The sequence below is a fragment of the Anas platyrhynchos genome, chromosome 3, assembly GCF_047663525.1.
Source record: "Anas platyrhynchos isolate ZD024472 breed Pekin duck chromosome 3, IASCAAS_PekinDuck_T2T, whole genome shotgun sequence".
Lineage (NCBI taxonomy): Eukaryota > Metazoa > Chordata > Aves > Anseriformes > Anatidae > Anas > Anas platyrhynchos.
The window spans coordinates 55640725-55662893 of record NC_092589.1 but is presented as its reverse complement, the minus strand read 5'-3'; the positions used below and the strand labels follow the sequence as shown (position 1 = coordinate 55662893).

Sequence of the window (22169 nt, the reverse complement as noted above, 5' to 3'; positions counted from 1 at the left end):
AAACACCAAAAGAAGGTAGGAGGACTTTAAATTAAATAGCATATTCAAATAACTTTTAGTCATTACTTTCAAGTGGTCAATATTGAAACCTTAGACTCACAAAGCAACTGCAGAATCAATAGTTACCTAAACAAAATCTATTACATTTGCCATTAGCTTACACATGAGATGAAAAGAATGACCGTTATATCTGCCAAATAATGACAGCATAATTTGAACTAGCAGGAACTGGTTATGAGTTTTCTTAAATTCATCTACCTATCTCCTGACAATGAATGGTATAATAATTTTCAAATCATCTTTACTAGAGTACAATCTAGTGTAACCACAAATATTTTATTCTGACTAAATTCTACTACCAGGTTACTTTCTTATCTACCTGTTTATATACTTGGGCCGTATATATTTTTCCTATTATTGAGTTACGTATATGTACCCTCTTATAACTTGTACAGATTGGCACTGATCTTCAGGCAACAGCTCAGACACAACTTCCCAGGCACTTTTGAGGGGTGCCTTCCTCACCCCTCTTAGGAACCATTGCCTCCCAGTGGGGCTGGATGAGCAAGACAAGGGTCTGTTCCTGAGCCATCAAACCCAGCATGTCACTGGAAATCACTGAGCTCTCCATTTAACATCAAAAAGGATTTTGGGAAACAAGTGAGGTAGACCTATGACCAGACCAGCTGCTACCAGCTAAATTCCCTTGTGGTCTCAAGACAAACTCCCAAGACTTGAAAGGCCTTACTCCATCACATCCTGATGTGCTCCTTTTCCCAAGTTATTTGTTTTCCAGAACATTGTGGATATTTTAACTGTTGGTACTCTAAATAATAAGAGCAGCAGCTTTCTTCTAGCATTCATGAGAATAATTTCTATCATAACCAAACCTTGCTCTCCATAGCAACTTCTGAGTTACTGTAAGTTAACACTTCTAGTTGTGTCTTTGATGAGTATTTAAAATACAATTTGGGATAATAAATATTTTTTAGGGATACAGAACATATCTGGAGCAATGATGGAGAACTGTAATGCCCTGATAACCTTGAAAACTCCAAGTAGGTACAGGATTACATGTGTTTCTGCTGTACTTCTCCACCCAAGCTCTCTTTGAACCCACCTCATTTGCGAGTTCTCCAGTTACTTGTCACTAAACTGAGAGGCTTTTCTGTCCCAACAGGAACAAGATAGCTCTTATCTTGAAAATCTAGAAGCTGGGAGACTTTGGCTTCTCCCTGCTACAAGAGCAGTGAAGAAGAGCTCTTGCAGGAAGAGGGGACCACATGAGATGTTACCATAGTGGCATTCCTTCACTAACATGGTGTCAAGATAGGAAGGGAGTAGAAGAGTCAGATATGCAACTATGAATGACAGACATGGGGCTATAAATGAGATGGTTGCTACCCTTTGGTCCACACAAGCTGACACCTATCCAGAAGATGTCTATGCTGGAGGTACTGCAATCACTCTGATAAAAGTAATTCAAGCAGCAACCGAACAGTATAACCTCTACTGGACCAAATCTGGGTATTGCTGAGTGGCAAGTTTCACTCTGCACAACCTTCACAACTGATTCTAATGAGGAAAATGACTAAAAGAATTTTCTGTCTGTTTATTATACATAAATCTGCAGAAAGCCCTCTTTCTTACTGTTTGGGACACATCAGGAATGCTGGAAGATTTAGGAAAAAAAAATCCTGTTTTTTTTCAAAACAACAATTTGTTTTAAAAAAAAAAAGTTACTGTATTTGTATTTGACAAAACTTCATGTCCGTGAAAAAAAAGAAAAGTGTATTTATACTTAAAGGCCAAACAGGTATATAATCAGACTGTCCTTTACTTCATTCCTTTAATCACAGTAAAGAACATCATTTATTTTTCACTGTGTAGCTAAGAGAATAGTATAGCCACATTGTTCTTGAGCAGAGTGAGAAGACATTCACTGCAGTATGAGGGAAAAACAGAAAGAACTGGAACTTCAGAGAACTGGATAGGATCTCATTAAAGAGATGAATGAGAAATCAGACACTCTTAATGAAGGTTATCACATGAAAATAACAAATTTTCTGGCATTTCCTTTCACATTTCATCACTCTAAAAGTGAACCTGTGGGTTTCTTTTCATGCACTGAGTTCAAAGCACTCTGCAAAAGCTGAAATACAAAATCCAACTGAGATTCCAACATATTGAAGGTAACACTGGACTAAGGAAATCAATGTAAATAAAATACTCATGAAAGCAATGCTCAGCTGACCCAAACAATACTAAAATTTATTTTATTGTGAATGAGACTGAGAATTTTATAAAGCAAAGTAGAAAACAAATCACTTGCTCTTTTAGATGCAAATCTCAAGTCTCATCATCATCCCTTCTCACCAACCTGAAGGCACTTCAAAACGTCAGTCTAGACCAGTTACTTAAATCAATGTACTCCAGAGACCTGATTTAGGGTTTTTCCAGTTCTACAAGATCAATCAACTAGCAGATGAGAGGAAGAGCATAAGACGATGTTTGCAAATGTAAAAATAAATAAATAAATAAATAAATAAATAAGTAATTTTTTTTTTGCAACTGCAGTTTGAGTTTCTATTTTCATCAAAGATCTACAAAACAACAAGAACAAAACAAACAAAAACCACAAACAAACACTCAGTAAGAATGTTGAAGTATTTTCTTACAGGAAACAATACAAAGAAATATTTTTAAAGCTTTGATTTCCTAAAACAATTACAGTCATCTAGAGAGGAGCTTGTCCTAGAAATAAGCAGAAAACAAGCTGTACTTGATATAAAGAACTCAATTCCAACAAGGTGTTGGAAAATAAGATGTTTTTAGAAAAAAAAATATATAAATAGGAGAAGTTAAAAAGAAGAAATATATTAATATGAAAATAAGCTAACAAGTGATTTTCGGTGACTCATGGTAGGCTAATTCACAGAATAATGCAAGCATTCTAACAGCCAACCATTATAAACACAGATATCCAGACATAAATGTAAATTTTAATCCAGACAAAACACAGGAAAAAAATGCTTCACAGTGGGATGAAAACTTTATCAAAGCAGTATTATGCAACTACATCATTTACATTGTGAATCTAAACTACAGATTGCTTTTTCCCTCTTTTGAGATATTACAGGAATTAAGTTAGGGCTGCTGAGGTGTCACACTGTATGCTTCTACATGGTAAACTTACAAAGACTTTTTTATGTCTCAGAAAATTGTACCTGTGATGTAATTTACATTATGCCACTGAAACTATATATAAAATGCACTCATGCATTCAATATAGAGTATATTGAATACTTTACTATCAATAAAAATATACATATTTTTTTCATGTGTTATTTGGTATGTTCAGTATCACACTGTTAAATAGAGTGCATAAAGACAATAGCTTCATGAAGAAATTGTTCAGTAATGGGCATAGTAAAATAAATATTATCCATTCAGTGCAAATTTGTAGGTGATTAAAGCCAGAAGACTGTCTAATTTATTAGACTTCATCATATAAATGACCAACTACTATGCAAATATTTTTTGAAGCCTTCATAGTATTTCTCACAGGAATGATGTTAGGGTTTGTAAGTGGGAATGTAAGATGGCAGCTACCTTCCCTTTTCTAACCTGTTGCACGTGGAGGGATGGGCCGATACCAAAATGGCTGGGCTACAACATTTGCAGCACTATCCCAGGTTGGTGGGAAGGATGAGACAGCAGGAAGAGTGAATGAAGAGGAAGAGAAGAAATGGGGTTTGAAGGGGGCCTTGACAGAGGGCTACCAATCTCCTCCTGGGTAGCACTTGGGTTCCTGTCAGCAAACGGCTGTTGTAGACAGTTGGCAACACAACAACCTGAGTTGTATACCTTTGTACCATGAGGCAGCACCGATTTGCTGAAAATGTCCCCCACCAGAGTCACGTTACCCAGAAACATCCAAAACTCATTAACATATTTACAGAAGATTCTGGAAACAAGTTTTGTCGATAATTCACTGGGTTAATGCACTCCTGTACCTGGGGAATGATTGGATACATTCATCTACATATACATGTATATACGAGCCCATGAATGTTACCGCATAAAGAAATCTGATCTCACTGAGGTTCTATATAAATAAAGGGGAATAATGTTGAAAAGATGACAGGACAAAAATCATCCTACCAAAACCTGTGACAAATCTACAAAGCACCTAAAATCCAAGCCCCTGGCACAAAAGCAAACAATTATAAGTAAAAGTTCCTTTCTCAGTTCTTTCCAGAGGTGTATGCAGCTGGTCCCCTTTCAGACATGATGCATCACACTGTCAAAAATAAAAAATAATAAAAAAGTACTCCACATAATAAAACATATTAAGCAGTAGTTAAACAAGGGATTCTTATACTCAAAGAAAAAACATATTCTAAAGACAATGTAAAGCAAAGTCCCTCAGCTGAGCTCTCCTTGTCATGTTTTCTGATTTATAAAGTAAAGTGTTTGAGGAAGTGTTTGAGGATCAAAAAAGCAAGAGCATAGCAGAGTTTGAGGATCAAAGAGCATGAAGCAGAACGTAGCTCAGGGAAACACCTGCTTGCTTCCTATTAGGACTTGTAAAAGGAAACAAACTTTTAAAAGTTATCTACGTCCTTGAGCCATGTTGTAATGGGCCAGATAAGATAAGAACTGGGAGATGGTAGGCAGTGCTGGCTGGTCTACTTGAGGAGGGAGCGTAGCAGCTCTCAGCAGAGCCCCTGCCAGGTTAGTGCTAGGTAACTGCTTTGTTGTGGTCAGTCAAAAAGGCAGAGAAATATCTGAACAGCCACTTTCACAGACCTTTTTCCTAAAATATCACAGTAACAAACAACTAAGGTTCACCAACAACTTCTGCAGTAGGCTTTGATCTGTGAAAATGATGAATGTGTAATCCCTGTTCATTTTAGCAGGGGTTTAAGGATCAGACATATAGGAACTGGCACGCTGTCCCGAGTCTGGCATAAAACGGTGGGGGGAAATTCCCCCCCAGTTAGCATGGACATGCACAAATTGGACTGAAAGCAGTGCACTGAAGCACAGCTGTGAGCTATTTTGAGAATCACGTTCAAGTGAAAGTACCTCATCCGAACAGGGCTTAAGAGGGTAGTTGTCTGGTTCCCATGCCCTAGTAACAAAGGAGACTGCAAGGAAACAGATTGGACTCAGCGTATTCTGTGCACCCTCTGCTGGTTTCAGAGCACCAAGCAGCCAAGTTTCAGGCAATAAATTTAATAAAACTGAAGCAAAACCGAGGGAAGAAAAATCAGCTTAATTGCAAGCAATAGTAAAAAGAGATACCAAAATTAATTGCAAAAATAAAAAGAAATAAATGCTTGCAAAAACTTCTTAATTTGAAAGTGCAAAGAGGAAATTCATATAAGGTAGCATCCCTTGCTGAAAGATATTCCATACAGGTTGCAAAATTACTGGCCTTATGCTTTTACTGTAACTTCTTAATATTTGGTTAACTCTACTTGTATTTTTCAAAAATACTTTAAAAGAAGCATCTGTTTAGATTTTTTTATTATTATTATTTTATTTTTTTTTTAAGAGAACAAGCAATTTAGGCTACTCTCAAAAACTTTTGCAAAGAAACTGAAGTCACTGACTACATTGTATTTAAAAATAAGCCAGATATTTCCCACTAGCTATTTCAGCTGTTTTTCATTATGGATTTTACCAGACTACAACTGACATACTACTCATAAAACAAGAAAAATAAGAGTCAGCATTTAATGTTTTCTTCAGAATCACTTCTTTCTCTCTACCATAGCTTTTACAAACATCATGGTTTGTAATTATTATATTATTATATTAAATTATTATATTTTTCTCCTCAGTTTACAGCACTCCTCTTGACTGTTCACTGGGTTACACATGAGCTTCCATTGTTTGTAAAGCTGACAAAACCCTAAACTTTGCATGTTAGAAGTGACTGAAAACTAAAGCAAAACAAAATACCAGCGTACAGCAGTGTTAACCCTCAACAGTAGACATAATGAGCTAGCTTGGCACCAACTCTACATCACAACTAAGTGAAAACACACGTAAAACCCAGCAATTTTACTTAATATTCCTCACAAATCCTTTTACTTCACAATTTTTCAAAGCCACAAAAATCCCTTTGGTCACTGCTCACACTTCCAAAAACTTATTTAATCAGTGCTTTAATCAACACTAAAGAACAGAACATCAAATCTCAAGTTCACTGCATCACTAACAAAATCACCATGTGCTTAGAAACTCTTTCAGATTACACAATGTTGTGCATCTTTGCAAAAAGAGCTTCTATACTGATTAATTTTAATTTTCACACAAATGTCTTCTGAAAGAAAGATCTCATGGTACTTTATCAAGTAACGGCTCACTACTATCTATGCATTTGATTATGAAAGTGTTCAAAATTTTAGAGTGCAGAATTAAATACAGTGTAGTTAAAACCACAGGAAACATGATGGAGCTTCAGAGATCTCTCCTCTTCCTGCATACAACACAGTCCTCAGTCATGAAAGAAGAACTTTCCCAATTCCTATGCTATCCTGCCTTTTGTTGTTTGAATGTTCTGGATAAAAGGTAAAAGAATAAAAAGAAACTAGTGCATATTTCTTATACTGAGGTGTGTGCAGCCAGAACATGCGTTTGTTTTAGAAATAAAGTGATCAAAGAAAGGTTTAACAACCACATGAAAGCAACAAATTTAATAGCACTGGTGGAGTTTATAAGATCCTTACCCTATCAATTATTTCTGAGTGGGGGGCATGCAGCTCCCCTCACTGCTATGGTATTAAATTGTCTCTATTTTATGTAGGAGAGAATTAAACAGTGAAAAATCAATAATATTTTGTTGTAGGTTGTGTTTTGTTGTTGTTTTTCCTTTTGTTCATTTTTAAAGAAGAGACAGAAGAAGGTGTGTGTGTGGCCAGGAATGTTTGTCTCCTCTATGCCACAGAAACAAATTACCAATTCTAAATATCTGTGTACTTTGCTAGTATTAGCATGGTTTGGACCTCTGTTTAGGATTTCAATAGTATTTGCAATGAATGACTCAGAACTGGCCACACTTTATGAAAGGGATAACAACCAGCTGCTGGAATTGTAATTCCCAGAGCACCAGTAAAGATGATGGTAAAATCATGGAGCAACTCATTCAGCTGTCATGCTCATCTTCCCACATCCAAGGACTTGCTGCAAAGAGAGGCTCAAAGCCCAGATAAGGTGGCCTTGAAACTGAGACTTGCACATTTCACTTGTCTTACTGCACACACTCTGAGGAGCTGCTCTTCACAGAATTCATGAATCTTCTGGGGAAGATTGGACACATTGGACATTCCCTCAAAAGAAAGCAAGAACACAGGCTGCAGTGCCTTGCTGGACACCACTGCTTTATGGAGGTGAGGGAAGCATAAAAAAGAAAAAAAAAAGCAAGAGTATACAGAAATTGTTTCATCAAAACTCTTAAAGAATATCATCACTTTCTGACTGAAGATACTGGAAACCTTGCTAGAACAATTAGCTTTAAAATGCTCACTGCAAAGAGCTTTTGCTGAAGAAAAGAACTGAGAGTGGAAATACAAACTGGAGAAGTATTTTGTCACTTCAGGAGAGAACTTGTGCTGAAAAAGAAAAAAAAACAAAACAAACAAAAAAAACCATCAGATTTCATATTTCAAGCTTTTTTAGAAGTGGAGAACAATGGCATCAGAAGAATTCAAAAGTCTACTGAAGGAGATCTATGAGTGTCTAGGACAGGAACAGTGATGATGGTAGGATGTAGCACTCTTGCGCCAGCTGTTCCTAAGCATGGTGAAGACTGGACAAGTAATGGGAAGATAAATGCAAGTGGGCAGTATATTTGAGGCATCTACCTACTAGCAGTATTTCAAAAGGTCAGAACTCCAAAACAAAAACAAACAAAAAAAACAAAAACAAAAACAAACAAAAAAAAAAAACACAGAATATGATTCATGGACTTTCCCTGGAAAGTGAGACCTAGAAATAGGAATCACATGCCTATAACATTCTGAGATAAAATTCTGTTTCAAAAAACATCCAAACAAGCACTTACAGTGGTTTATCCATCCCTCATCTTTTTTGCTTGTAGCAGGGTTCCTTCTGAGTAGAGCATCTAGTTCACAAATCTGACTAGCCAGCAGTGATCAACTTGAAGAACATATTTCTTGTTAACTTTAAATACTTCTCTTACTTATACTTATTAACCATATGACAAAGTTCAGTAGAAAATATTGTTCTGCTGCCTGCTGTAGTGACACTGTTTTGTGGTTTGGTTAGAAAAGCAAACCTTGATCCTCAGGTCAAGTGAAGCCCTGTGTCTTTACTCCTCAAGACCAGCACACCCTCTAGGAGCCTGCACATGCATCTGTAATGCCTACCAATTTGCCTGGTCTGTTGTTACTTCACTGATCTCCCTGTGTTACTTCATAGCCTTGAGGTGACAAGTTCTTGAGGTGGTTTGTCCAGCCAAGTGCCAAAGCACTGTGTTTGCTACAGCAAAGACATCTGTAGGCTGGCAACTTCTATACTCTGACATAAAAAAAAAAAAAAAAAAAAAAAAAAGTCACAGACAAGACTGAATCTTTCTTATATATGCTAAAACATTGTTTCATTTAATTTAAAAAATAAGATCTTAAAAAACAACTGGCATAAAAACGTGGTGTAACCACACAACCATTTCATAGCAAGCTAAACTTAGAGTCCTACTTTAATAATTGATTTTTAAATATTCACCTGATTTCCAGAGCTGACGTGCACTTAAATCAATACCTGAATACACCCTTGTCTAACTTTGACTCCATTGGCAAAGCAAGAGTAGAAGACAAAACAGATGCTTCACTTTAAGGAACACAATGGCTGTAACATATACAGCCAGAGGAAGAGTTCATACTGTACTTTGTGTTTCTTTTCATATAATGCATATTAGAAATACTGTGGCTAAGCTTTCCAGAAACTTCTAGAAAGTATATATAAATACCATCAATAGTTTAATAATAATAAATCCTAATGTATTGTGTATCTTCTGGTATGTACCTCAAGTCAGTGTTAGGCAATTATCATAAGACAAGATTGTAATTTCAAAGCTATACTCTAAGGTTGCAGTTCTGAAAAATGTTAGTGAGAAAAACAACCCTGAAATGTCTTGTACGCACCTGTAAGAAAATAAAATTTTCAAACAGATGGCTCCCAAAAAAAGCCAATCAGTTAGTAAAACAGACCATGAATTAAAACTGTTCCAGTTCTTTAGCAGACTTTGTGTCTTATCCATAAAATCGTGGAAATGTTTAATAAAGTGCTATCGTGTTGATAATTAAAATTGTATTAATAAATACATTTGTTCCTTTTGGATTAATGATGGCTTGCTTTCCTGTCACAAGATCAGAGACATTCAGAACAAATTAATTCTCAAAATTGGGGAAAGTAAAATTCTTTATCATTTGCAGACTTTTTTTTGGTTAAATTCCTTCATTGTGAATATGTGACTAAATTAGCTGGCAACAAGGTAAGACAAGAAGTGAAATGTAAGACCTTGGCATTCACTACAATGTGTATGGGACAACAACTGAAGTCGCTAAAACTTGTGCTTAACCTTACAAGTTGTATGGGATAGTATAATCTACTAAGTGGTTTTAAAAATGCCAACTTATTTATATTCTTGAGCATGCTGGAACCAGACTATCATGACAAATATATATATATTTTGGATAAAAATTTTATTTATTTTTGTTTTACATGTCATCCATTCTTATTTCTATTCTAGTCATACAGAAATGTAAGAACTTGTTGGAGGAGGAAATCGAGGAGAATTAGGCAATGAATTCTAAAATGAAAAAAAAAAATGTTATTAACCTAACGAATTCATTTTTCTTTAATTCATTTGAAGAAAAAGCTATTTAAAATAATATAATAATAATTAAAACAAACGAACAAACAAACAAAACAAATAGACAAAAAACCCTCCCAACCTTTCAAAAAAGCAGTAAGCAGATGGGGAAAAGAAACCAGGGTACATAATGGATTCTAATCAAAGAACAGCGACCATGTAGTATGGGGCTGCTCTATATATGCTGCAATTAAAAAATCTTCTTAAGATAATTTAAGGGAGAGACAGAAGGTAAGACCAGTGTGCTTAACTAGCTTTAATTTGCTTTCTTTCTCTCACTCTACGAATTTTTGAGCACAGGATTAGAAATGTATAGAGCTTGCAAATTTTTTTTCAGACATTTTGTACAATCTGCTCCATCATAGTCTCACAGTCTTTAACACGGCTGTCTGCTCATGAATTGAAAACACACGAGAACACTAAAAAGAAAAATAAAAAAATCCAGCATCACCACCAAAGAAGCCTATCTCCTAGAAGGCTTTAGCTTTAGAAACAGTAGAATCAGACAGATAATCAATCCGATAATCTTCTACCACCTGCTTTTATAACTGCTGCTGAAAAAGAATCTGAGACACACAAGGCAAAGAGTTTGAAATTCTGGATTCAGTGAAGCCAGTGCTAAACAGCTGAGGCAGCATGCCATGTACAACACTAAGACTGAAGAAGCATTATATTCAAGTCCCTAGAAATCACATGAAAGCTAACACTCACAACTTGTCGCTAGCTGTCTGTGTCTATTGGTCACGTATGCCAAGATGAGAGGTAACTAAAAATGTATCAAATCCAAATATCCTCTCATCAGCATCCGGATTAGTTAAATACTGAACAAGGTCAGTATTTGGACTGGGGCATAACACAAGCAAATAAAAATAACTTGGATTTTAAACCAACACCTCAGTTCACCACATTCCTTGCAGACAAAATGGTTCTTTATCATTCTTTTACTTGGGGCCTTCTGTGTTTTGGAGCATCTACTACTTAAAAGTGCCCAAATAGTTATATTAACATTGACATTCTATAATTTTTTCCGATTAACATTTTTCGATTACATTGTAATCTTACAAATATTTGCACATCTATCTGAACCTTCCTAGCTTTTTTATAGGTATAAACAACAAAAAATGCTCAGGACTATGTAATGTTATTGGATGCTTGCTTCTTAATCACTAAATTAATCACTCAGAATGTTTGCATTAAAGTATGAAATCTAAAAAAAAAAAAAAAAAAAAAGAATTTATTTATGCTTTCTAACTGAAGTTTTATCAGATCTCAAGTTAGGCTAGCAAGCTATTGCTTCTGAGACAACAATATCTACCCATTGCTTGTATATAGATGCAATTCATACGGCATTCTCAGGGTCTGCTAGGATTTCCCACTTTTCTCTTTTCCATATTTGTTTTGATCATGTAACAAGGACTGCAGGTGAAAAGTGTGTATCAGTGTATACAGTGAAACTGCAGAGACTACGCATACACTTATACACAATATTGAAATGTAGTAACACTTTTATCCTAATTGCTTCAAGGTTTTACATTTCAGTAAAACAATGGGTGCCCCACTCATTTAAACAATTCATAGAACTACAGTCCATTAATTTTATATAGTCTTTTTATATGGTAAATTTTCAAATCAATGTGAAGTCTGAGAATACGACATTATTTAGCTTTTAAGAAATAACAGAATTCCAAATGAATGAGCAAACATTTTGATTTGTTTTCATTATTTTATGGAATGAAGTCTTTTAATCACAGATAGCTTGAACAATAAGGTTCTCAATACTGAAGTTCTTAGTGATCAGTAGTCATACTGAAGAAGTAATCCATGAATTTCAAGAAAAAGACTTATTTAAAGTCTTAGATTTCAATAACCCATTAATCAACTGAATTACATAATTCAAAGGTATTTTTTGTTGTAAGAAGAGTTCTGTGATGGCACTAACTGACAAAACAATGTAGTGCAAGCATATGAAAATAAAGGAAAAATGAACTGGACAGACTACTGTAACTTTTAGTAAACGTTTGTAAAGGAGATTTTCCATTTAGTGTTTATGTACTCACACTACTACAGAAGTGACAAAAAAAATAGAAGAAAACCACTGAAATTAAAATTACATTTGAAATTTTACTGACAAAAAATTTGTACATTTTGTCCACATTTTTGTGGAAGAAATTGAGGCACCCTTAAAACTGCATTTCACTGCATTACTGAATGAGAACTGATAATCTCAGAAACAGCATAAATTCCAAGTGTTTTTTTTTTTTCTCTTGATGAATTCATACGACAATGATGTAGCTCGCTTCAACTGGAAGAAGGTAGATAGATTTTTAAAAAGGACCTTAACATTCTATCATTATTTATACTGAATTTCTAGTGTTGTCAAGAAAAAAGCTAGGCTACACTTCCTGCTTTCCTAGACATAATTATATCATGATGTCTCTTTTAGTGTGGAAGTCACATCAGATCAAAAGTTCCCTGTATCTACACAAATCCTATGTATCTAGGTCCACGTTAACAATTCTATATCCACTTGATACTCTTTACCTACAAAAGATTATTTGCACTGACTTGCTCCAAGATACAAATCACTATAAATGTGAAGTCTACCATAGTTTTAGAAACACATCATCATCTACCCTACAGAAACTCACAATTTTTCTTCAACAGAAACCTTGAGATGTGCTAATGTGAACCACATCTGTTATAACTCAAATTTTAGAGAAAAATTGCAGCATTAAAGCATTAAATTTTGAAGGAAAAATGTTCAACTGAGTTTTCTATAGGTTAAAATACTATCTGAGAAAACTTTTTCTGTAAAGAACAAAATAGTTCCTTGCCTAATGGCATTAGTATGTAGTTCCTTGCCTAAGGGCATTAGTGTGATTCGTTTTATAGGAAAAAAATTAAACTAGCATTAGCGAGGTAGCTTGAAAATAAAAATGACAAAGTACAGAACAAAATTAATAAATCGGTGACAATACTGATATAAGTATCTCTCAAGTGCTGCAATGAGTACTTTAAACTTCTAAAAAAGAGAAAATATGTTCATCTTCAACTGCACAACGTATCTTAGCAACCACTTGATTTTTAAGAGTATGCACATCATTTGTCCTTTCCCTCCTGTAATCTCTGGTAGCGGAGCATCTGTGAGATTAGTATCAGTAGGATGTTCAGTAAGGCTTCCCTTTTTCAGCAAGCTTGTGCAAGACAGAAAGGAATTTAAGAATTATGGCAAAGACAATTTTATAGTTTACCAACTTCAAAAACAATCAACAAAACCCCCACCATCAATGCAACTATTAAATGATTCTCATGCCATCCTATCACTGACAAGAATCACTTTTCAAACCTTACACACCTTTTCCAGAAGTTACTACATTTGAATATATGTTACATATTTTTAGTAGCTTTACTTTGACATTCTTGACTATAAAATATAATGTACATATTAAAAAGAAAAGAAAAGAAAAGAAAAGAAAAGAAAAGAAAAGAAAAGAAAAGAAAAGAAAAGAAAAGAAAAGAAAAGAAAAGAAAAGAAAAGAAAAGAAAAGAAAAGAAAAGAAAAGAAAAGAAAAGAAAAGAAAAGAACTCCAAAATATTTGTTGAGTACCCAAAGATCTTGTACAGACTGTGTGGGGTGAATACCATCACTAAGAAGATCCTTCAAGAAGAAATGTAAGACTAGTTACAATTCCTATCTTGCAATATGATATAAGCTTTGCTGCTGAAAGGTTTTTGCTGATGTGAATGAAAATAGTAAAATATATATATATATATATTTTTTTTTCCATTCTTGTTCAACTAAGCAACTCCACACTAAGATGCTCTGCTTTTATGCCGATTAAATCAGTCTCTCAGCTACACAAGTAGCTGGTTTCCCAGAACATGTTTACATGTGAATGCACAGCACTTGAAAGGAAAATGTAACTAATGTAAAATTCAACTGTCGGCAGGAAAGAAAGATCCTTTTATTACTATATTAACAACAACAAATTGTCCTTGTTACTCTTGGTGACTCCTGATACTCTAAATAGGTTTTAAATTATATCTGTTCAGCTCCTGTTAAACCACAACAGCCACTTTTTATTGTTATTTTAAAATACAATACAGGAAACATAAAGAATGAAAGCTGGTAAAAATGGATCCTAATTTCAAATTAAATGACCCAAGCATTTGACCTTGTAGAAAATGAACCAAGAAAATGAGTACTTCAAATGTTACTGCACCTGCTGCTCATCACTGTGGAGGAACTTACTGGAGAAGTTAAGATTGGAGGTAGCCTGGGCTGCAGTGATCATGCCCTAGTAGAAATCATGATCTTGGGGGATAAATAAAATAGTCAGGACTTCAGGAAGGCAAACTTTCATCTGCTTAAGGGACTAGTGTATGGCACCCCCTGGAAAAGTGCCCTACTGAATAAAGGAGCAGAAGACACCTAGCAGACCTTTACAGACATTCTTCTTAGGGCACAAGAGCTTTCAATTCCAACCTGTAAGACATAGGGCAAAGAAGGCAGAAAGACCAGCATGGCTGTCAGGGGCTCAACCAACCAACACCTCACCCCCCGCCTCCAAAAAAAAAAAAGGAAAAAAAAAAAAAAAGAGGACCAAACCAACCAATCACCACCAACAACAACTTAAAGGAAGTGCACAGGCAATGTAGGACATACATCCTTTTAAGATCATGGAGATCTGGCTTGTGAGTATATAGGGATAGAATCAAGAAAGGCAAGGGACTGAAATTAGCTAGGATGTGAAGAATAACAAAGATTTCTATCTACTTAGGTCAGCAAAGGAAGATAAAACATATTGTACCTTATTCTGTCAAGTGAGATAAGGGACTTGCCTACAACTGATGTGAAGGCTGAGATACTCAACAACTTTTTTGCCTCAGACTTGTTCTGACCATCTCCCTTCTGCCCTCCCAACTCATGGAATCTCAGGGTAGGGGATTCTAGGGGAATTAAGTACAATCCACAACAGGAGAAGACCAGGTTCAAAGCCATCTGAGGAACCTGAAAGTGTGGAAGTCCAAAAGACCCAAGGAGAAGGGATCCTGAACAAACGGTGGATGAAGTTGCTAAGCCACTCTCCATTATATTTGAAAAGTTGAAGCAGTCAGGTGAAGTCTCCAGCAACTTTAAAAGGGGAAACATAACATCCATTATTAAAAGCGTAAAAAGGAGGACCCAGAGAACTACAGACCAGTCAGTCTCACCTCCGTGTCCAGTGAGATCATGAAACAGATCCTTCTGGAAAACACGTTAAGGTACACGGAAGACAGGGAGGTGGTTGGCCTGACTAATGTGGTGGCCTTCTACAGCAGTGACAGCATTGATGGACAAGGGAAAAGCAACTTACATAATTTACCTTGACTTGCATAAAGCCTTTGATATGGTCCCATTCAACATTCTTGTCTCTAAATTGGAGAGAGATGGATTTGACAGATGGACTATTCCATAGATAAAAAATTAACTGGATGGTCACATCTGGAGAGCTGTGGTCAATGGCTCAGTGTTCAGGAGGAGAGCAATGATGAGTAGGGTTCCTCAGTGGATCATTTAACATCTTAATTGGTGACACGTACAGTAGGATTGAGTGCACCCTCAGCACTCAGTGAGATACCGATGTCAGCATAGTTGACACCAAGCTGAGTGGTGTTGTAGAGGGAAGAGATGCCATCCAGAGTGACCTGGATAGGCTTGAGACATTGGGTCATGCAAATCTCACAAAGTTCAACAAGTCCAAGTGCAAGATACTGCACGTAGGTCAGGGCAAGCCCAAATATCAGTACAGAGTGTATGATCAATGTGTTGAGAACAGCCCCGAAGAGAAGGATGTGGGAACATTGGTCACCAACATGACCCGGCAATGTGCACTTGCAGCCCAGAAAACCAGCTGTACCCTAGGCCGCATCAAAAGAAGTGTGGCCAGCAGAGTGATGGAGGTGGTGATTCTCCTCTATTCCACTTTTGTGAGATCCCCCTGGATTACCGCATTCAGCCCTGGGGTCCCCACCACAAAAAGGACCTAGACCTGTTAAAGTGGGGCCAGAGGAGGGCCACAAAGATGATCAGAGGGCTGGAGCACCTCTCCTTTGAAGACAGGCTGAGAGGGCTGGTGTTGTTTAGCCTAGAGAGGAGAAGGGTCCGAGACGAGGTTGTAGTGGCCTTCCAGTACCTAAAGAGGGCCTATGGGAAAGATGGAGGAGGGAGTCTTCATCAGGAAGTGTAGTGGTAGGACAAGGGATAATGGTTTTAAACTAAAAGAGGGTAAATTTAGATTAGATTTAAGGATGAAATTCTTCACTCAGAGGTTAGTGAGGCACAGGAACAGGTTGCCCTGAGAAGCTGTGGATGCCCCAACCCTGGAAGTGTTCAAGGTCAGGTTGGATGAGACTTCAGGTAATCTGATCTAAGTGGGAGATGCCTGTCTGTGGCAGGGAGGTTGGAACTGGATGGTCTTTAAGTCCCTTCCAACCCAAACCATTCTGTGACTATGATGACTGGCACAATGTATCCTTGCATGTGGTCAAAAATGCCAATACTACATTTTAAGAAGCCTCTGCAATAGTGGCTTATTTTACCAATACCTTCTATAGACGATTTATTTGATAATTTTCCAACAATGCTTATTATGTGACTATTCATTCAACACTACAGGCTTGATTCTGGTATTCCTGTCTTGCCTTATGCACAGTAATTTCATAAATAAAGCCATTTAAATCACTGATACGGCTTGAGGAGTGGTGAGCAAAGAAATCTAATAATCTGTTCTCTTGAGTTTGTAGTAACAATGTGAAGTACCATGTATAAAAACAAAAGTGTACCAATTTGTAAAAGAAAAAATCTTCAGCAAAGAGATCACGTCATTATAGCAAATAAAGGCTATATTTTATCTTTGTAATCTTCTTGATGTAACAACATTCTGCTCACATACGGTACAGTAAGATATCAGAATCACATGCTGCCTAGGAGGGTAATAAATATACCAAGCAACTTACTAATGCATAAGGTTTTCAAGTAACATGCATGCCTTAGTATATTGTTTGTGTTGTCTGCAAATCTACCTGAAGTATTTTTCAAAATATGTTACTTGTGTAAAAATACAAAGCACTATGGATCAGCTTTTTTAATTGACAGCTTTTATCATCAGAAAAAGCTTTAAACCGGTGTAAATGAGAACCGCTGCCCAAATGTCAGGCCCCTGTCTTCTCTATGTCCCATTCTCACCCTTTCCATTGTGTCAGCAAAAAAGTATGTGTCACTACTGCAAACCACATCAAGACTTGATCTGGATATTACTACAGCTCCTTTCAGTGCAAGTGTTGGCTTATGATCGTTTAATCTACAATGGGAAACGAAAGTCTTCACTAAAACTTAAAAAGATTAAGAACATTTCCACTGGCAAGATAAAGAAACCACACTATGTTTGTAAGTAGTATGTCCCTTCTTGTTCTTTTGGTAATATTTGTCCGCACCCCGAAGTAGTAAAACAAGACATGGAACAGTTCTAGCTCTGAACACGATGCAACTGAAGACTGTACAATAAATTTTTATTCTACAAAAAAAAAAAAAAGCTGTTAGAAATCGATGGTATAACACATATGTACAGTAGCCAATTTATTAATGCTTGAAAGATATTAACAAAGATGAATTCATTAAATAATACATTGTTTTATATCACTACCAAATGATTTATTTAACCTTTCTCACCAAGTAATTTACCTACACCATGATACTACAAGTAATTTAGCATACTTCAGGTCCCCGTTTAGAAAACAGACTAACTTTTTGTATAAAAAAAAAAACAAAACAACAAACATTTAACATTACATCTGAAAATAAAAGCTACTGCCAATATGTGTTTGATTCTGGGTATTTACATGGTCTATGACTGAAGTATTTTCAGTCTGCATGTATTAAAACAAAATAAAGAAAATCCCTTATATTCAGAAAGTACCCTTACAGCTAGTTTTGTATTTTTGGACTTCCAGAAATGTATCTACCCAACCAGAATACTAGTAGTAGGTTGTGCAGCACCAAACAGCTTGAGCCACAAAGCCTGCGCATGAAGGTACTTTTTACCTTAAATATTGTTCATCTCAACTCCTGAGACACATTCTGGTAATAAACGCATCAGCAAGGTCTTTTACAAAGCAATCATTCTTTAATGCACACCACACTACATCCTAATGACTAGTACTTGCACAGTAGATAAAGAATCATTCATGTCCACTTTCAAAGGGCTACCTTCCTTAAACTGACAGTTTATTTCCTATCCAGAATAGAAGTCCCTATTATTGAAAAAACTGAACCATGACACAGTATGAAAAAAATAACCCACATCCCAGAGGAAGAGGGCAACAAACACATGCATAACTTGAGTCTACTTTCAAAGGCGTGCTTATGCTTTACATTCATGTGACATTCTCATACTTTTGTTCCTTTGGGAGAGCAGGAAGGGAAATTAAAACTTGCATGTTTACTCTTTATCAGGAAAGATCAAAACTAATCTGTGCTAAAAAGTGTTTCTTCTATCAAGGGCCATTCATGTAACAGAATCTAATCCTTGATCCTATTATGCAAGACAAAAACAACTTTCTCAAAACTGAGTGAAATGCTTTCAGACAAAGTCTTAACAAATGTTATTTTGAAAGAAGTTGGTGGAACTCACTTGAGTAGAATAAATTGAAAATCTTACATGACCAAATCATCCACCATCAACTTAAATGACACAAGCAGCAAAGTATATGAAACAAGAGAGAATAGTGCTACTAATTTACCGAGGCAGCCAATTCATCTCGCCAATTTAACAAGAGGTTCTACTTCAGTATTAAGCCACCAAAGCACAAAGTCCCCCTTATTTCTGTTAAAAAACATGTAGGTTTTTTTAGACCAATGACAGCTTTTTACTTTTCGTGCAACACTTCTGGACTTTGAGTCACTAAAAACAAATAACCACAAAGTACTTAAACACTACCACTACCTATCCAGAATATATCCAGAATACTAAATATGTTACAAAATAAGACAATGCAAATATTTAAGTTTTGGCTTCATGTGTATCTGCATTTTAAAAAAGAAAGCTAAAATCCTACTGTATATTCTTACAGTGTATCATGTTCCACCTTCTATAAGTAGTAAGAACTTCATATGTCTATTAGAATAAGAAGGTAAATAAAAGCATGACAGTATTGCAGTGAAATAAGGTTATCTTACTACCTAAAGAAGGTGAAAGGCAAAGTTTTATAACCTAATTTCATTTCAATTTTATTGAACTGTCTACAATATTCTGTGAGTGTGTGCACATACACAGACACGCACAGAAAGAGTGGTATCTACAAACAGTTTACACAAATATTTACATACATATGTCATATACATAAACTAATGACTGCATGATTTTCAATGTAAAAACCATACGCTTCTTTCTTGCACATTACAGCTGTTGCATTGGTCTTACAAAAGTAATATAAACCTTTTGCAACAACTAACTAAGCACATATCATAGCTGATTCCAAGTTTTTATAGCTTGCAGGATTTAAAAAAAATACAATACCTAGAACACTGTTATCAAACAAATATGCTTTATTGGCATCTAAAAACAAAATGCACCCAACATTAAAATGTACTTTTTCATTTTTTTTAAACCCACTGCAGTACGAGGAACAAGTCACAAACACTTACTTTAGAGAAAACAGAGACTATAGTGTAGATTTTACAAAACCACTTTTAATCTCTGTGTTATGCTCCTTAAGTAACATGGGCCATTTCTTTTTTTCTGCCGAATTGTAGGAACATAAAATATCACAGCTTTGTCTATACTTTAAAATTCTGCAGCAGCCTAAAAACACGGACAAGATACACCAGCACCTGTTTTCAAGTATAACAATTTCGATAGCCAACCTAAGGGTAGTATCTAAAAAATTCCATTGTCTTCCATAGGAAGTCTTTGTTTGACAAGCTGTTATTTTATCTTTGTGAAATTAAAAGCAAGTGGGGGCAAGTTTATGTTTTACCAGAGAAATAAAAAAAAATGTTTACCTACCATGTTCAAATTAAGAACAGTGTTCTATACAAGTCAGTTGTACAGTTATTTAAGCGAAAGATGAACATGAACATCAGATTAACTTAATTCTGGCAGACAAAAGTGAACTACTAAGGTCCAGTCAGCCATTTATCTATTACAGAGAGATGACAACTTTACAAAAGGTATCTTTTACCTACTGAGTGATGATTATGTCCCCTCAGTTTCTGTGCTTTCTACCACTGGTTCACTTTCTATATCAGCTTCTGTGTCACTCTTCTCTTTGTTTATCTCGACGGAAGAGGTCAGTTTTTCATAAAGTTCTGGTTCGTCCTGCACCTGTGCAGTTGGTGGCTGACTTTCTGTCTCTGTATTTTCACCGTTTACCTGGGGCATATTATCAGCTTTGCGTTGGGGAGCAGCCCCATCAAAATATTCAAAAACCCGTGGATGTGGAGGGGGGATCCAGTTGTTTGACATTCTGTCTCTTCCAAACCTGTTCCCGTTAATTTCTCTGCAAAAGTTAAAATCTCTGTCATCCCTATCCCTCTGTCTTTCCCAGGGTCTTCTGCGGTCATCAAAATCTCTGTGAGCATCTGGTTCAAATCCTCTATTCCAACTGGGACCACTTCTACTATCAAATCTATAGTTTACATGCCGAAATCTCTCTCTGTCTTCATGGAAGCCTTTAGGGCCACCATAAATAGGGAAGGTATGATGCTCTCTTTCATCATAATCTCCTCTCTGTCCCCAGTGCTTGTCTGAATTGAAAGCAAAATGCTCTCTTCGGCCAAGGTTATCTATACCTGGTCTTCCAAAATTTTCTCTCATGTCTATATGTGGTCTTGCAAAATGTTCTCTTCCATCTACTGGAGGCCTTCCTACACCCTCTCTTGGATCAATTGGTGGTCGTCCAACAGGATCTCTGACATCCACTGGGGATGGTCTATTAAGATTATCTCGATTTTCTACTGGAGGAAAACGATAATCTCTGTCTCCTTCCTGCTGTATGTTATCCCCTCCAAGTGGTAGTCTTTTCTCTGGATTAGAAATGCTATCAATATTTTGTCTTCCTGGTGCTCCAAAAGGTCTTTCTGTTTGATTAAAAAGATCTCCTGGAGGAAAAGGACCTCGAGGTGGTGGGTGAAGAGATGGATCAAGGATTGCTGGAGGAGGAATACTACGCTGTGGTGGCACTCCTGGCTGCATTAATGGAAACCTTGGTCCAGGTGAGTGGGGCATCAGGCCTGGACGGATATCTATGAGAGGCATTCCTGGCATCCTTTGATTACTTATGTTTAAATGAGGCATATTTTGAACACCAGCTGGATGCTGCATTGCCAGAAGTCCAGAACTACTTGAAATATTTGGTGGTGGCACTCCCATAAGTCCAGAACTACTCGAAACATTGGGTGGTGGCATTATGAGAAGACCAGAGTTGTTTGAGACACTCGGTGGCTGCACTCCTGCCAGAACTCCTGAGCTGCTTGAGACATTGGGTGGCTGCATTCCTGGTAGAAGGCCAGGGCTACTTGAGATGCTGGGTGGATGCACTCCAGCTAGAAGCCCTGAGCTACTTGAGACATTTGGTGGTTGCACTCCAGCCATAAGTCCAGAGCTACTTGAGACACTAGTTGGCGGAACTCCTCCTGCAAGGGAAGAGCTACTGGAGACAGTGGGTAGCTGCACTCCTCCTGCAAGACCAGAACTGCTTGAAACAGTTGGTGGTTGCACTCCTCCTACAAGTCCAGAGCTGCTTGAGACAATGGGTGGCTGTACTCCTCCTGCAAGTCCAGAGCTACTTGAGACACTAGGTGGCTGGCCTTCTCCAGTAAGCCCAGAACTGCTTGAAACACTGGGTGGCTGCACTCCTCCAACAAGTCCAGAGCTACTTGAGACATCACTTTGCACTAAAAAGCAGCAACAAGAAGAACAGTTAACAGAAAATGCCAATGCATCACACGGCATTCAAAACAAAATGCAGCTTAATACATTATTCAATTAACACAGAGTTAATCTCTGCAGTGTCTCATTTTCTGTAATGAACATAGATCATTTTAATCATGTTGGTGATAGACATTAAGCCATGGAAATTAACATCTCTAAGTAGTAAAGAATGCACAGCAGCTTAAAATTGACAAACTCCACAACCATCACCTCATTTATGCAAGAGAAGTATTAAAATCTTTGATACAGTTTATACCTTCTGTATTCTATCCCCTCCTTCTTCTTTCCAT

At 36.7% G+C, this 22169-nt stretch overlaps 1 protein-coding gene across 5 annotated transcripts in view; it reads right to left on the bottom strand.

Moving 5' to 3' along the window:
- Positions 1-22169, bottom strand: part of SCAF8 (SR-related CTD associated factor 8) — a 106323-nt gene that overhangs the window by 18509 nt on the left and 65645 nt on the right. For 4 of the 5 annotated variants that reach the window (XM_072035938.1, XM_072035939.1, XM_027454395.3 and 1 more), the window contains exon 20: positions 19476-21842. In XM_072035938.1, coding sequence (XP_071892039.1) covers positions 20143-21842 — 1700 coding nt within the window. In that variant the 3' untranslated portion in view covers positions 19476-20142. Of the gene's footprint in view, positions 1-19475; positions 21843-22169 lie in introns of those variants that run through there. The other variant, XM_072035936.1, reaches the window with a different exon arrangement.